Source organism: Opisthorchis viverrini, assembly GCF_000715545.1.
Source record: "Opisthorchis viverrini unplaced genomic scaffold opera_v5_202, whole genome shotgun sequence".
Classification (NCBI taxonomy): domain Eukaryota; kingdom Metazoa; phylum Platyhelminthes; class Trematoda; order Opisthorchiida; family Opisthorchiidae; genus Opisthorchis; species Opisthorchis viverrini.
Genome location: NW_008751858.1, coordinates 458,636 through 475,216, shown reverse-complemented (window position 1 = coordinate 475,216; position 16,581 = coordinate 458,636). Strand labels below are relative to the sequence as shown.

Below are 16,581 nucleotides of genomic sequence, written 5' to 3'. Positions count from 1 at the left end.
TATATATATAATTGTTCAGCCGTAACGAATTTTCGGTATATAGGTGCCATGCCACATAGAGGCTGGTACACTGCCAGGTTGCCCAAGCCTAGACAGAGGAAGTCGAGAAGCAGAGGTCTGGTTCGAACCACGGACCTTGTGGTCAGTAAATTCCCACTCTAACCGCTTGGGCCATCTCGCCCCAAGTATCCATATCACACTGGGTCGAATCCTGACCTGACTTAGCTTTTATTTCGAGATTTAAATAATATAGTATTACGACAACAGGGACCTTTTAATCATTAGAATAAATTATTAGTTTCACGTGCTTGGGCCATCTCGCCCCAAGTATCCATATCACACTGGGTCGAATGACATCCTGACTTAGCTTTTATTTCGAGATTTAAATAATATAGTATTACGACAACAGGGACCTTTTAATCATTAGAATAAATTATTTTAATAGTTTCACGTGACGTGGGAGGTACCTTCTCATCTACGTCTGGGGAGTCCCCTACCCATCATGAGCGGTGATGACCAACCTTTGGAATATGGCTATGGTGGTCTCGTTTGGCTGCATACAGATCCACAGTTTGACTAGGCTGCAGTGAAACTCAAGCTTAGTTAGTAAACGAAGGTGATATTCAAACTAGCCGTTCACGATTGCCGAGTAATGTATAACAGGTCTAGCAATGATGGATATCTTATCACTTGGAATTAGTAGCCCGGCGATCTCTGCACACTATAACTATGAAGGCAAAACTTTTTGGAGCGTTGTAAATACCGTAATCTGAAACTCTTGCCCCACTTAAAACCGAAGTCACTCCTTCAAATTCTCTTTGTCCTCGCCCATACTTGTTGATCCTTGGCCTAGCGATGAGGGATTCTGGCGCTCAATTTTGGCTACTTTACGCTTTTAAGTAGCTTGAAGTAGTATTAGTTAAGCAAAAGCTTGCACTCAGCACCGTCGGACGGAAATCGAGTTGCAAAAGTGACCCAGTGCCTATTACACTCCAGGTCTCATAGGACACTGGCCTGTCATAATCCGTATTTTCTTGAGGATGAATGGTACCCAGTATGACCACGTAATGTCGCGTCAAGCGTCGATGCACATTGAATCCCACGAACTCGACAATGCGTTATCCATTCGGGCGAATTCTTAACCATCCCACCCGGTTACTCTTAGTTGTTCGCACAATGTAGGTGTTCATCCAGAGTCAAACTGACCCAAATGTTAGATCACAATTCTCATTGCCCAAAGCTGACGTTTTCTCGAAGGAGCCTCCGGATTTGAAGCCAATTACGCTCATTCAACAGCTACCAGCCTATTGGAGTTTAGGTAACATCAACCATGGTATTTTCAGTCAATTGGAAAATGTTTGGGACCGACTGGGAAGTCATCTGAAACGATCGGCCGTGTTACTTAATCCAAAACAGCCGTCCGGAAAACCAGTGACATAGGTAACAGAACTAGAGGTTCGCATACATGAAAGCGAAAATCTCGAGAAGTCAAATTAAGTTGAGGAAGCGGCTAAGATCGAAATTCATACACGGATCAAACAACGGCCGGAGGGATTGTAACCGTCTGGCTAAATACCCCCAGTTGCAAATCTTTTAGGCCTTGACGGTAGACTGTGCGGAATCCCAGACGAATCTTCACTTCACGACAGTGCGCTATTTCAAGAAGATATACCACTATACTCTAAGCATCGTACCAAGGGAAGTTTGAGGCGACCCTTGTGGAGCATATTCCATTGAGCAATATGCTAAACGAGGCATTCAGTTGGGATTCCATTAATTGTCCAGCTGTAGCACCCTTTCGGTGCCTAGCTGCCATGCCACACGAAGGAGGCACGAGGGCTGAGATACTGCGCCAGGTCGCTCAAGCCTAGACGGGGGAAGTCGAGAGACAGAGGTCGGGTTCGAACCATGGAATTCAATTGAGTCTCCCATTATCATTGAGTTAAATTGCGAGTGAGTGTACTTCTCTAAGTGCATGGAATATGGTGCTTAATTATAATATCATGTGGATGGAATCCAGGGGAGTTTCTGCTGAGCTCCAAGAAGGGCTAAACTGGTGGTGCCCTGTCTAAGAGCTTTCAGTAACTCTATAGGTAGTATTTCATGTCAAAGAGTGTAACCGCTTACATCTGCAACCTAAGTGTTCGACATGGACAAGGAGGAGGCAAGTCGACTCGCTGAACCAAAATGTGCATAAAGCATTTTCTCACCCACAAAAACAACGGTGTTTTCATACTGACTTTCGAATTATTCTGTTCACATTCCTTGAGCACCATGTTTTCCTATAACCACTCGTCTTCCACATTGTCCCGCTTAACACAAATACTCGCAAGGTAGTTTCATGCTTCGACGTTCACCTTACTTGTCACAGATTCGGTCGTGTCTAGTTTAGTGATGTGGACAACGCAGCAATCAAAGTATGGGTGCTACGAAATTGATGGTGCCCCTGAGAGATGGGCCTGTTGTCCTTGTTCAGCTACCCTCAACCGCAGTTGTTCGTATAGGAAGCGGCAAGCAGCCGTTTCGACAGAGAGCGGATGGATGCCTTCGATTTCCAAAACAATTCCAAATAAATGGGCCGCTTGTACTCCCACGATGTCTCATTACCAAAGGAAACATCAAACACCACACCAGTTTATTTAAAGACATGAAGTGGGGGCTGGGGATTATTGGGGTTCTGTTGTATTTCATTTTTAAACGTCTTGCCAATTTTTATCGAACATACTGACAAACTCCTTAGTGTGATTTGACAAAAACGGATGGCAACTCGGTTTCATGTTGACATCAAATAATCTCTAAATTTCCTTCAACAAGCTTTAAGATTCTTGCAAAGCTGTGCCAGAATGTTTTCACACGAAGATTGACTCTCTGGCCACAGAAACTTCTGCAAAGTGGTCTGCCAAAAACGAAAATCCACACCCAGAGCAGATCGTTATTTTCAATAGCAATTTTATCCTGCCAGTAAAACCGACCTATGCTGAAAAGCTGAGAAATACTGTGCAGCTATTTTATCCTTCTTGGGAATCATCAGCGGTGCGCATTTCACGAAACTCCGGCCAGTGGTTGAACACTCAACCGTTTGGCCAAGAGTGGCTGATCAGCTGATCGGAAACCACATAACGTGGTCATGTATTGACTATTTCATCGGCTGGCTTCTCAAAATGACGTTTCACACATCCAATGAAATTATCTTTCCTATCGTTATCTGTATGGAATTTCAGAATCGGAACAGTTCTGTTCATAGCTGTAAGCCAAGATAAAAGTAATGGCGGATTAATTAAAAAAACATCAAGAAATTCCCCCCTGATTATTCTGGATGACATTCACATGCCCAGTCCCTTCTTGCTCTGATGAAGAAACGTTACGAGCTGCCGCGGACGTGCGCTGTTGTAGACGATCGAATCATTAGAAGCATAAGTCGTTTGATATGTAAGGGGTTCGTCAGACAATTCGGCTCCCATGTGAACCCAAGTTTCAAACCTAGCGAACTTCAGGGATTTGCAAAGTCTATCAAGATGGTGAGACACTCCCTTGCCTCCCAAGAGGCAGCAGCCGAATCGAAGTGACCGATGTTACGGGCTCTGACCCACCAGTCGAGCCGAGGTTCCTCAGGACGGTGGTGCAGGATACGGAGGCAGCATCAATACCATGAATGCGTTTGGATTCAGGATGACGAGGCTGGAAAAATGGTGTAACGCCGCACGATGACTCGTCAGGATTCAAATGGTAATAATTATTCTTGCATTCCCGCTATCAGTTATCTGACTTCCGGCGTTTATTTGAGTTCGTCTATAAAACAGAAAGCGTCTTAATTCATTTTTAACCAGAAAACGGACAACCATTGTACAAGATCATCGTGGTGCACTGATGTCCCAGTCACGAGTTTAGATATCAGGAGTATCCATTTCGAAAATATCATCGTATACATCCACCAAAGTTGTTCAGAACACCGGAAAAGCTCAAATTTCATTAGTAGACGGCAAAATATCCGCGATACAGTTCACATTGGTCCAGTACCAAGAACAATCCTGTCAGTGAAACACTATTCTCTGGGTGTGGCCACCGCCACAACATGCAGTCAATCAGTCAGTTGCTGAAATTAAAGCAACACTGTGTTGCTTTTAAAGCTTTCGATTCCCGAAACAACTCATTTGGAGTCGGGATAGTGTATCAGATAGCAGGCAGTTTGTGGGCGGGTCGTAGTTTCAAGTTCCGTTCCTGACAGCTCTACTTTAGTCTGTTTTGTGAATCCCGGATCCCATTTAAAGCTATCACGACTTCCGCTCAGGGCGCATATCCCATGGGTTTCTGGATGGTATGAACCGAGGACGGAGCGCATGTGAGCATCATATTTCAGGTAACTTAGTTGGTACACCACTCGTCCGGAAAGTGAGAGTTCGCAGTTTCGACCACTGTGTAAACTTGGAGCCATTTTAGGAACTACGTAACCACGCGCTTCTTTATCTACCCATGAGTGAATAATTATTTCGTTAGAAGCCTAATCACAAACTGACAAGTTTCGCATCAGTTTTGCATGCCTTCACGTCATTCCGTTCCATGCTATTAATTTATCCAAATAGCAGGCGTTTTACAAACGATATGTTTTCGGATTCACTCCCAAGGCTTTGTTCACTTCGCACCAATTCGTAGACAACCGTGAGAACTCCACTGCTCGCAGTTTCGTGTGAGGTTCATTGGTCATGACATCCGTTAGAACGTGAGATATACATCTCCCTATCGCTCGAATGCATTTCAAAAAAGCAGTGGAAGTTGCTGCACCGGACAGTAAACTTCGGACTGACCTGATAGGAAGTTTCCACCTTATGTGTAGATGTTTTAACATGCCATTAGTGATCCGATAATATCGACTGAACAAAAACCGAGCCGTCGGTGCACAGGAAAATAACACTGACGACTTCATAGAAGCGTGTTGGACTCCTTAGTCGCATTTGACGATACGAATGCTTCTCGAGGGTTAGTAACGACGCTCCCTGGGGCGGGAATTCCGACCACGACAAAACATTATCCTAATTTATATAATGAATATCAGACGGTCCCATGTGAGTGTATCGTCTCTTCCATCCAATTCCTCGATACAAGAAAGCGCACCGACCACTAGTCCAAAGCATCTATCCTCAAGCTGTCGTCTTTCATCAAAAGCGTTTATTCCGAACTGGTGAAATCCATCGCCCACATTACGCGGTCACCCTCAACCCAAAGTGAATAACGAATAGCGAAAGAAGTGCCCAGTATATCTTGGAACACTGTGCGCCACTCCTTACTTAGGCGCATCGACTGTGATAGCCCCACGGAACACGATTCAATAACCGTCCTGATTGATGGTTGACTCTTCTGACTGAGATTTTTGATTGTATTTCGAAGCCCAGAAATTGGCACCAAGCAAAATTGCAACGTTAGTTTCAAATTACCTTTATCGCAGATCCGTATGTATACTTTTTAATCAAAGAGGGGTACATGATTAAGGAGAGGGGTGCGGCGCAACTGGTGGCGGTGGCGAGGGGGTGGTAAAAAGGGACTGGCGCACACAGTGTACTCAATCGGTAAAAGTTGTAGATTCAAATACACGGTTTTTAAAAGCATGCAAGTAACGCGCGCGTGGAAGCGCGGAGAACGAGTGACCACCAAAGCAAGTGTCCACACAGTATCGATTGGTGCTTCAAACGGCAAGAAACAATGCCCTGAAGTCAATCAATCGATAGAGTTTGTGTTTTGCGTAACTAATATTACAAAAATAGAACCTCTGGAAGTGAACCAGACAAGAGATACGTCAGGGGCGCAAATGAAATCAGATAAAAATCAATAATTTCCAACTTAAATACCAACCAGTGGGGCTAACAGGAAAAATGGAGAAGTCAGTAAGAGGGTGAGAAACGGAAAAAATTACCATCTGATAATTATGCAAAGAATGACTAGTCAATTGAACAAACCAGAGAAAAGAATGAAAACAGCAAAATTATCATCCCGCCGAACTCTTTTTTTGTTCGCTTTCACTAACATGTACTCACAGAAATATGGAAGCAACGCGGATAAGGGTGAGAGCGATGTGATTACGAAACCGTCTTGTAGCCTAACTAGACATGTGCGCGCACAATCCAATTGAAGGATGCGCACAGATCGCCTGACCAAAGTAAGCGGATCAATAGGGGAAATTAGCGGAGACAATATACAGGCGTAAGAGCAATTTAATCACGAGAACCGGACAAAAAGAGTAAAGGTTAGACTAGAGTGGAGATTTTTAGAAGTTCAGTATCGTAACATAAAAGAAACCGAGGAGACTGTACTGGTTGGAAATACCCGGGAGGTTTGATTGTTCTTCTGCAAGTTGTCCACAGGTTGAGGTTACCATAGTGATCAGAGAGAAATAGATTCGTTATTTTCTCAGCATGTTTGGTAGAATGAAAGACAGATGAAAGGTGCTTGGTTTGGGGTGCAGGCAAGATCAACAAGAAAAAAACGCGTGTCATCAACGCGAATAAAAGATGACATGATCATCTGTTTTCATTGATCAAGTCAATTCGAGGTTGGAAAAGACCTGGAGCTTGGACAGAGTGCAGCATCGTCCTCGACAGCTGTCATGCCCCCTTCGTGCCCGGGGACATACTGGTGGTTTTGTATCTGGCACGCAAGACGCAATCAAGTGAGACTGACACAGCATTGGCACAATGGAAGGACAAGGTGGAAATCCAAATGAAGGATAAGACGGATGGTGATCGCTTGAACAACGGTAGCTGAGCAGTGGGGGGAGGGAGAAATCAGTGAAGTTATGAACGGGACTGAACGAGAGTAAGTAACACTATGGGAGACAAGCAAGCCAAAAGCAAGTGAGATTCCTTTCGTGTCTACTATTTATCCCATAGCAGGTAGTCCCTGAGCTATAAGGGGTATAAATCCACTTGAAAGTTGCGTACGATGGTTGCATAGACTACTTACACCGGGCAATACCAATATATACGGGTACATTAATTCCCCCGATTAGGGCCAAGTTAAAGTGGTAGCTTCAAGTTGAAAGTCCTCATTGGGAGAATCAAACGGTTCGCGAGTTGACTCGTTTAATTTTTGGAAGAGATCTAGTCTTGTTTAAGTTTCAAGTCCCCCAAGTATGTCCATTTATAATTTAGTTTCTAGGATCAGCGATGAACGATTACGAAATATCGAAGTATTTGCATGAAATAAGGCAACGCTATGACGTAGAGGTTCGAGATTCCGTTGAATCTACTGTCAAGGGCAACTTAATTTTCGGATCGGCGAGGTCGAAAGTAGTCCCTGGTGTTCATTTCATTATGTTTGTATGGAGAAAACTCACAGAGTGAATCGCAATCGCTTTAGCTGTCTTGGACTCTAGTTGAAGGAAGACATTGGATTGATTGGGTGGTACGTGATGACTGGTCATTGTTTTGTTCTATGGACTGGGCAATCGGGTTTCATCATCAATCGTAGAGTCCACCGAAGTGTCGACCATCGAAAGGGTATCGTAAAAGACAAGGTTAAAGATCACGTGGACGTACACTAATCAGAATGGACATGACCTATGCGAACAACCATTCATGAATGGTCGGTACCTAGAAGAAAATGTTTCCACCGACGCATCGAACAGTTTCACTTCCCAAAGACACATCGATGATGTCATTCCAGTTGGTGAGGAACGTTCACAACCCAACTTACTGTCTAGTTGAGTGAAGAAAGCAACAACCTGAGACACCAATATTTTCTTCAACGATAAGTGACGAACTACGCCAACTGATTCAAACAGGTTTATTCAGTAGGTTGTATCGATCAATCTAATTAAGTTACTGGTCTACGGGCTAAGCTGGTTGTCCCACACACGTTCACTCAAGGTAGGTGACCTTGAGGAAAAACCATTCATCTTTCAAAAATCCTGAGTGTGAGCAATACAAAAATAACGAGGAGTACTGGTCGGGGATACGCGGGGATGTGCAGTTGAAGAAAAGAAAGCATGCAAGGTGGATCGGTGTACATGCACTGAACTCGAGCGATAGATACACTGAATAATTCAACATGCTGTGCAGTGCTGTCACGAATCAAGTTAGACGGACAACGAGATAACCAAAGGACATGGGGAAATGGAATTTTCGCTTTTCAAGTCTGGCCAAAAATATCACAGCACGATCGAAACGGGCAGTGAACAGAGCAACACGGTGGTGCCGAATCATGTGACGGACAAACAACTATAATCGAGCCAAAAAAGTCAGCGAGGAATCATATCTAAACACGAACACAAAGTGACATAAACAACCACGCCATTAACAGGAGGAAGGTAGTGGGGTGGTACAAACCACAGACGATAGCATGCAGATTGTAGACATAGCAACGTGTGGATGTGCACGAACACGAGCTTACCCTATCTTCTGTCAGCTGAAGGGTCTTGGAAAGACGGCACAGTAATTACGTTGTCAATTTCAGCAAGGACTGAATGGTTAGAGGAACGTGTGCTCTGCAAGAGTTCCACCTATCACATGGAGTAGTAGGTAATTGAAAACTACGCGTCAAGATGCGGGATTGTCAACAGCTTAAACAACGTGCCCGCAAATGGTCGCGCACGCGAATCACTTATGAAGTGTGCCTAGATGTTGTCAAGGCAATTTAGACTAGTTTGAGTGGAGTTGAATCGACTACTTCAGAAAAGAATGATTGAGACATTGGCTTTGTATTAGCATGTGGCTAAATTTTTCAGAAACAGGACCACATTCATTTCTTATGGTAAGTAACTCCAATGTGAAGCTGCGCCAACCCCGAATCGCGAGCTCCATAAGCTGAAGAAAATAGCTCTCGCGAAACTCTCGGCAGTTGACCAGCGGTCTGCGAATGCCTGTTCGAGTGGGAACAGGTGAACAGTGACGCCGAAGTAATTCGAAGGATTTTCGGGGGAAAGAAACGATACTTATGTGATCGATCACAGTATGCACTGGCTAGGTCGCATGAAGAACTCCTTTCTTCCAACCACATGCAGGGAAGCCATGATCTAGATTAAGTTAGGGTTTGCTCTATTGGCGAAGGAAGAAAACGCTAACTGGTAAACTCAACTGCGCCGCCAGGTGCTATCCCCCGGAGTGAGAAGTCAGGATTGGCCACAAAAGTTATTTGGGACACTGCGTCGGGTCTGTGACATATAGCTATTCCAGCGCAATATTTCTTACTGATACTGAAACAAGTTTGTGACCAATGAATCAGCCTCATTGAAGCATTACGGCATTGCATCAAGTTTTCACTTCTAGCGTTTCCTACTTCCCTTCCTACTTCATGGAGAAGTGTGGTAACAAAAACTGGCGTAAGATTTGTATGTCGTTTACAACCAATGATGACAACGACACCGCGACCTCATAGAATATTCTCAAAATTTTTGCAGACGACATGCTATTATGGCTTATTCGGTGATACGAACACAAATAGAAGATACTGTGTTTTGAACTAACAAACAATCCCTTGCTTCATGTCAGCGCAGTTTCACCTGAGTTGCGCGCTTAGTACCGGAGTCTTTTTCGTTAAGCACAGAAGGTGCGCGATGCTCAATGAGACCGAGACCAGTATCGTTTTTAGACTAGTCGACTAAACCGGGTCCCATTGGGCTGTGAGCTAAGAAATCAAAAACGGGTGTGAGTGAGTTTACTCAGGTTACTTGATGAGCATTTGACCTCCTCCAATGAACTCGAGTTACTAAACTTCCCTAATTGCCTTCAAATGATACTTTCCTGTTGACTTTCCGTTTCTACTTGCCGGACAAGTTTGATAGAGCTCTTCCTCAACTGAGAACACAAATATCCGACTGTCGATAGCTGCGAGTATGCTGGAGTGCACACACCCTTTACACTGTGTTGGACTGCGCGTGCTGAATCGGTTTTCCCAAAGCTTAGGAAACTAGTTTCTTCAATCCGAGAAAAAACGACATCACTTTAAAAGTGCTCAGTTCCACTCATAAACTTGTTTGTTCTTATGTGTCTCTTATCAGTTTGTACTGTTTACACGCCGTTTTTCGGTTCTTTCGAAGGGCAGGAACTCAAACTGATCCAAATATCACTGCTCACATTTCACTAAGTCACTCCTTTCGCTGAAAGCTCTCATCCTCCTCAGTCCTACTCATAGGCTGTGAAATCTAGCAGCTAACACATGGTAGATACCTGTACTTCTCTGTACAGGGAAGCCGTCACTTCATAGAGGGCCAGCCTACAAACAGTGAGACTACTCGAAAGGAATTGATCTGGCACAGGGGTGTGGAAGAAATTACGGAAAGTCTGGGTACTTTCGGTGCAAATCACCTTCCATGATTGAGACCACATGATCCTCACTGGGTCTTGTTGGAGATGTTGCAAGATATGGCTGCTAATCTATATCAATGACGTTGGTGTTGTCAGTTTCTATCCAGATTGTCTGAATGAGGGTCTGGAGGCGTGGGCACCCGGAATGATTGTGGTCTCTTACCCATCCACTTTTATTCTTTTCCTCACAATAACGCTTCAAAATAACTCATGGTTGTATCACAGCCAAGCGTCAGTGTTGAACACTAAAGTTACATTGTCGATGGTGATGTTGGTGAATCAAGCTCATTTACAGGCCACTTCTTCAACCGAACTGTGCCAAAACACCGAATATTCTATTTACAAAGAAGTGCACACAGATATACGTTTTCCGTAATCCCCACCACTAGGTGTAGCCGGAACGTTCCTTGCTTATCATTGTGCCTAGCACTCGTTTGTTTGTTTTAAATATAAGAACACATATCCAATCAACAAGCATCTATTTTTGATGGATACTTTTGAACAGCGATGTGGAAAGCAAGAATACTACGCGCCTGAACGAAGAGAGCTGCAAAGTTCCATTGCAAACTCACCAGATTCACTCGGTTGTTGCTCCTCTTGTGTGTCCAGGTAAGTGAAATCTTGAACATTTGTGGATGGGGTGGATTGGTTCGGGGAACCCAGATCCGAACCCGCAGTTTGATCACCCCTTTGATTCCGAGCTTCGTGGAGCAACTGTTCCGCGTGCAAACGTTGTGTGACTATGATTTGCAGTTGACGACGGCTCTCGGCAACTCGTTCGCCAAGCTGACGAGCTTCGTTGGTGTACTGATCCAAGCAACCCTGACTGAGGTGCCGCAAGTCTACAAAGGATGAAAAGATGGATCGATCGGTTTGATGGCAGTCAAGTCAAAAACTAGAGCGGAAACTGCACGACTCTTCCAGTGACTCACTGTCTAATTTTGTTCCAAGTTGCGAGCTGAATTGCCGCGGGCGTGGAGAGAGATCCCTGAAATCAATGGCGAGAAAAGTGATTTAACCGTAGACTCAAAAGAGTCGTCTTTTCGTAACTCAGACAATGAAAAAAACAGGATGGAGAGATAGGACGTACGTCAATGGTGTGATATCACAAGATGGGTCATTATCACTGGGTTCAGAAGCCGCATCGAATTCGGTCTCTTGAGTGAGAAGTAATTCCGGTTGGAAACGTCTTCCTTCAATAGAAGCGTCGGGGTCAAGTGAGCGGAGTGCCGCCGCAGACCATGTGCTAGTTGGGATCGAAGTGAATCGACGTCGATGAATAGGCAAGGCAATATCCGATGGACGATCAGATTCGGGGCCAGGTTCGACCGCGGTTTCCAAATCCGTGCCAGAAGGAGGTGGTGGGAGACCGGCAGCTGCGTTGAGAAGTTTGGCCAATAAAGGCTGAACGTCACCTGTGTAGAAGTGTAGAATAAAGGAAAATAAAGGGATAGATTTACTCAAGCGGTTTGTGCTGGTGTTTTTCGTGGGTGCGATAGTATTAGGTTCGATTCTTGTAGTTTGAGCTCTCTTCATTTGACAATTTCCCAGTAGGTAGTTGACTTTGTCCGTTCTTATCATGTAAAGAGCGAGACAGGCAGGATAAGTGAAGTTGAAGTAGTGCCAAGAACAAGCATTACGGGAGCTCGGATATAGTGCCGACTGAAACAAGAGGCGGTCTTGGTGCCACATTCAGTTGAAAAATGCCACAAACCGGAGTCTCTCGCTAATACCAGTGTGATTTGCAAGTGAGGTTACTTCGTTAATTGCCTTAAAGTAGAATATAGGGCTAGTCGAAATTCGAGGTCGATGCTCATCTCATGGGCTCCAAGAAGGGTGAAACCGCGAGTGGGTTCTGTTTTTCGCAGCCTCGTAGTAGTGAGTTGTGGTAGGGAATTATATAATATAACATTACATTATATAATTATATATGACATATACCAATTATAATAATGTAATACGATATAATGCAGAATTACGTACACATACTTCTCTCCATGGGAAAAAACCAAGACCTTTTGGACATGAATCTCAGCTCACTACTGAGGTCTTTTGAATTCACCAGACGCTTAGTTTCATTACAGCAGTGTAACCAAGGTCTTATCAAGGGCTATGAACAAAAACAAGCCTCTAGCACACGAATTAACAGAGGCTGGGGGGACAACTGCTTATTTTCCCATGGCAATCAACAAGCATAGACAAGCCGCTTTGGTCGACCGCAGATCTAATCTAGTAAGCGAAGATGCATGTGTGAAAGAAAACACGAAGGAAGGAAAACTGCTGAGACGCCCACCATCGAACAGAGAAATCCGCTTTGAGTGGTTCGGTCAGCAACAACATCTCTAGCCTTGCAAGCAAGTATCAGCGGTACCATGGTTCTTAGTCATGCGATTAGCCTTGATTCCGTGTTGGCTACCTGAAAATTTCACCCCCAAGCGACTATAGCGAACTAATATAACTCTATGTTTTAAGTAGTTGATATAACCGAACTGCATTTTGACACTCCTGTTTACCGTATTTTTTCGTGCGTTGATCGCGACGCCATCTGTTCTAACACAACACAGCATTTTCAATGGAGGAAAATCTTGGTAGATCAGGTAGCGTAGATGGTCGTTGGTTTGTTCGCTGAACTGGGTAGTTTGATTGCAAACGTTTCATTACCAATCGACATGACATCATCAGTGTGTTGCTATGGAGCGTGGTGGTGAGCAGAGATGGGTTGGTGGCCGTGCACAACCAACGACCAACCGGTTCATAGGAATGTGAACAAGGTGGAGTAGTGACGGTGAACATGAACTAACCTTCAACTCGACCCGGTTGATTGGCTGATTCCTCACCTTCCATGCTGTTGGTGGGAATAAGCAGAGGTCCGCATTCTGTTGAACCGCGCATCATCGTTGTTTCTAAATCAGTTATGGCTGAAGGTAACTCCTCGACCGAGTCGGTTGGAATGGAGCAACCACTTTCGATACCCAAATCGGGAGAGAAAATCCACGAGTGATATTTGATGACCGTTTCGACCAACTGGAGTGACGGATAGTGAGAGATGACTGATTGACATGTTGATAGAAAAGGACTGAAAGCACTTGCTTATAGTAATGAGATACTTATACTCTTCTCCGCTTACAGCCACATCTCCGATTGACACTTTCAGAGGAACATTCCGAAATACAATGGAAAATGTCGCATTGACACCACTACTCCAATCCGTACAACGACTGAATTTAGGCATATTTTTTGGACACACGTCTCCTGTACAGAAATGAAGTTCTGGTGCATTCGTTAGCCTGCTTTTCATTCGTTATGTCACGACACCGTGTTGAAACGCCAACTACGTGAGGCAAATGACATTTTGTCAGTTCTTTCAGACCATCTCATGTCATAATCCATTAATCCACGCCCACGAATGATCCAGAGCCAGCGTTTGGAATGCGCAGCTGCCCAAATAGGGGGTGCAGACCACGGAATCGCTTTATGAAGGGATGGTGTCTGTATGTTTGTGCAACAATTTGAGAGCACGGTTACAAATCGGGATAGGCCGTACACTCTACTTATCCGGGCATAGTTTGGATTCATACTATTGGGTGCGCATAGATTTTGGTCTCGTTTTTTGAATAGCTTATCTGCAAAAATTTTCAAATTTGGTTCAGTAAACGAGAGTTTCCAAAAAACTCCTTCCGATTATGACGACTAGCTTTGAGATGTGTGACAGTGACCTTCACAAGATTTGCACCATTCCCACTAACGCGATTTCAAACGTTTGCGAAACTGCATCGGAAAATTCCTAGAAACGAGCTATCGTGTATTGCTTTGCCTTATCTTCTATGGTTTGGAAACAATGCGATTGTGCTACATTTTCGAGAATGCTTTTTTTACGGAAAAATACTGACAAACTAAATCCAAAAAAATCGGTGGTGTACCGGTGATTTGGAGATGATTCGTAACAACTGACCTGCATATCCGGCTAAATGACAAAGTGCATTGTGGTTAAGCTGTTTTCTTCATGAGGATAATTCCACCGATTCGATGACCAAATCGAGTTCATCAATCGTCTTAGTTAATGTAAGTGGAGTAAACGTACGCAGGCATGCTATTGATTGGGCCTAATGTCGCACAATCTCAAAGAACCGTTCTGTCGTACAACTAAGTGTCGTGGGGCCTTCGCACCTTCTTGGTCGAGCCTCGCGGCACACGGTTATGGACCTCAATGGGCTTGGCATGTAACTAATTCCAGTATCGATCGTGACGTCACTTCCTAGTCCGACTGTCCAGCTGAAGTTTGTTCGTTGCTTTGTGGTAGGCTCAAAGGAAGGCTCACGAAGTAAACCGGATCAATCCCAGTCAGAGTGTATTACTTCTGTATGATGCTGACATGCGTTTAGCTTGCTGCTGTTCCAAGATGCACGTATCTTGTTCTTGATCACTTTGCATTGTAACATAAGGCTGTTCGTGATAAGTCTCCGCTTTCTTCCTTTCTTTCCACTCTCTACCAGGATATTCCTTCTTATAGTTGTATGGCACTTGAGCGTCACGATTTATTACTGGTGTATCGCTGATGATGATCAAGATGATGGACTGCACAAAAAGTTTTCAAAGTACTTGAAAAAAGATGTGAAAAATACACTACGAATAGGGAAAGTCAGAAATAACTTGAGAGGGGAGCTGCTGCTTTGCTTACCCTCGCTACCCGAGCTCCCCAGTGACGAGTAACTTTTATGTCCAGCAAGATAAAGGGTCAGCAGTGAGCTCTCCCCCCAAAAATGCCACCCTGCTAGAGAGTCCACGATAATTTTCCCTTTAGCCAGGAAGTAGTGTGAAATATCCCAGGGGAAAGGCAGATGATACCCTTTTTCGTGCTGCTTTGGCCTGTGAGGAAAGTAGCCCGTTGGACAGAAACACGGAATAAAGATGGGCACTGACTTGAGGATGGTTTGGGAGAACAACTTAAAAGTCTATCGCCACAAAAAAACTGCGCTCGTGTATGGAAAAAACTGAGAGATCTGGTGCATACGACTGCTGGATCGTCCGAAATTGACTGTACGAGTCGGTCCCGGAAAAATGTATGGCCATTATCAGAGAAAGGACATACCATAATCTTGTATTTGGAATCACTCATCAGCAACTCCGGAGTTTCTTCACGTGGCTGAACCAAGTTCGGAGCGAATACGAGGGCCAAATTGTAGATGGTCATTTTGTTCACCGTTTCTCGGGCACTCACGCGCGCCAAATGCGTGGCTAGATAACGTAGAGTTGCCCGGTGAGCTCGGTACTCTGGGTGGTCCGGATAGCATTCCATGATCCCCAGAAGCCGCTGGATGGATAACAGGCGCTTCTCGCGGTCGGGAATACGACAGGCATTCAAGAAATCAGTGTACATGACTAAAAAACGAAGGACAAAGAAGATAGAATTGAAGAGGCATGTCGGGTATAGTGGTTCGGACGTTAGGATTTTACCGGTTGACGGCGAGGATACAAACATGGAAGAGTTGTGTATTGAAAGTGTTAACTCGAGGCATGAGTCAGGCGATGATGAAGCATTGAATAGGAACATTCCATTACTGATGCTGTGGGCAGTGAGAGGTTGGTTGACTTGTTCAGTAATTAATTGGAAGCGGTGTTTAACAGAGTTTATAGAGACTCGTTGATAGTGTTCTCTAGCCCAAGGTGGAGTTCAAAGTGCAGTTGGACCGCCACAACTGGATCCAAACTTGAGTGCTTCGAGCCTTAAACCCCGTGCACAGTTCTGCCAGGCGATTATTCATCTGTCGAAGGAAGTGAGGTAGCTGGGACTATTCACAATTTGTGTACGGTCAACAGATGCTGTTGAGTCAAAGTTAAAAAACTCCCAAAATAAAGGACGGAAAACGGTGCACAAGACACCGACAATACGAGATAGTTGAATATGTACGGCGACGACTACATACCTTTGGGGAAGAGAGAATCCGGAAGTGTGCGCAGAAATGTCTTGAGAACGCCACAGATTGCGTGAATATCGTTCCACTTGTCAGACTGAATATCGATTTCTTGCAACGGCTGACAAAAAACACAAAGAATGTGATCAGCCTTTCGGATCTCGGTTGGATCAGAAAAGAGAGAAGTGATAAGTGGCACACATCGTAGTCCCCATAACCAAGCTCGATGTGGTATGGAATAGGTAGAGAACTTCCTTGTCTGAATGCCTCGAATTAATGATATAGGACTTTTATGGTGACCTCAGGCTTCAAAAACATCGGGATGGGTGAAGACCAATCATCATCGACAGTAAACTCAATATTGGACACCGGTGATT

General features: G+C 44.4%; 2 protein-coding genes across 2 annotated transcripts in view; one reads left to right on the top strand and one right to left on the bottom strand.

Moving 5' to 3' along the window:
* T265_08106 (hypothetical protein) overlaps positions 1-3,105 on the top strand; it is a gene marked incomplete at both ends in the record, with an annotated part of 28,228 nt that extends 25,123 nt beyond the window's left edge. Inside the window, one exon of the mRNA XM_009173813.1 lies at positions 2,822-3,105. Within this exon, the coding sequence (XP_009172077.1) occupies positions 2,822-3,105 (284 nt within the window). The remainder of the gene's footprint in view (positions 1-2,821) is intronic.
* Positions 3,106-5,417: 2,312 nt separating this feature from the next.
* The window catches only part of T265_08105 (hypothetical protein), a gene marked incomplete at both ends in the record, with an annotated part of 67,325 nt that continues 56,161 nt past the window's right edge, over positions 5,418-16,581 (bottom strand). Inside the window, 7 exons of the mRNA XM_009173812.1 lie at positions 5,418-6,749; positions 10,865-11,134; positions 11,225-11,280; positions 11,383-11,707; positions 13,094-13,316; positions 15,382-15,671; positions 16,217-16,325. Coding sequence (XP_009172076.1) covers positions 6,655-6,749; positions 10,865-11,134; positions 11,225-11,280; positions 11,383-11,707; positions 13,094-13,316; positions 15,382-15,671; positions 16,217-16,325 — 1,368 coding nt within the window. The remainder of the gene's footprint in view (positions 6,750-10,864; positions 11,135-11,224; positions 11,281-11,382; positions 11,708-13,093; positions 13,317-15,381; positions 15,672-16,216; positions 16,326-16,581) is intronic.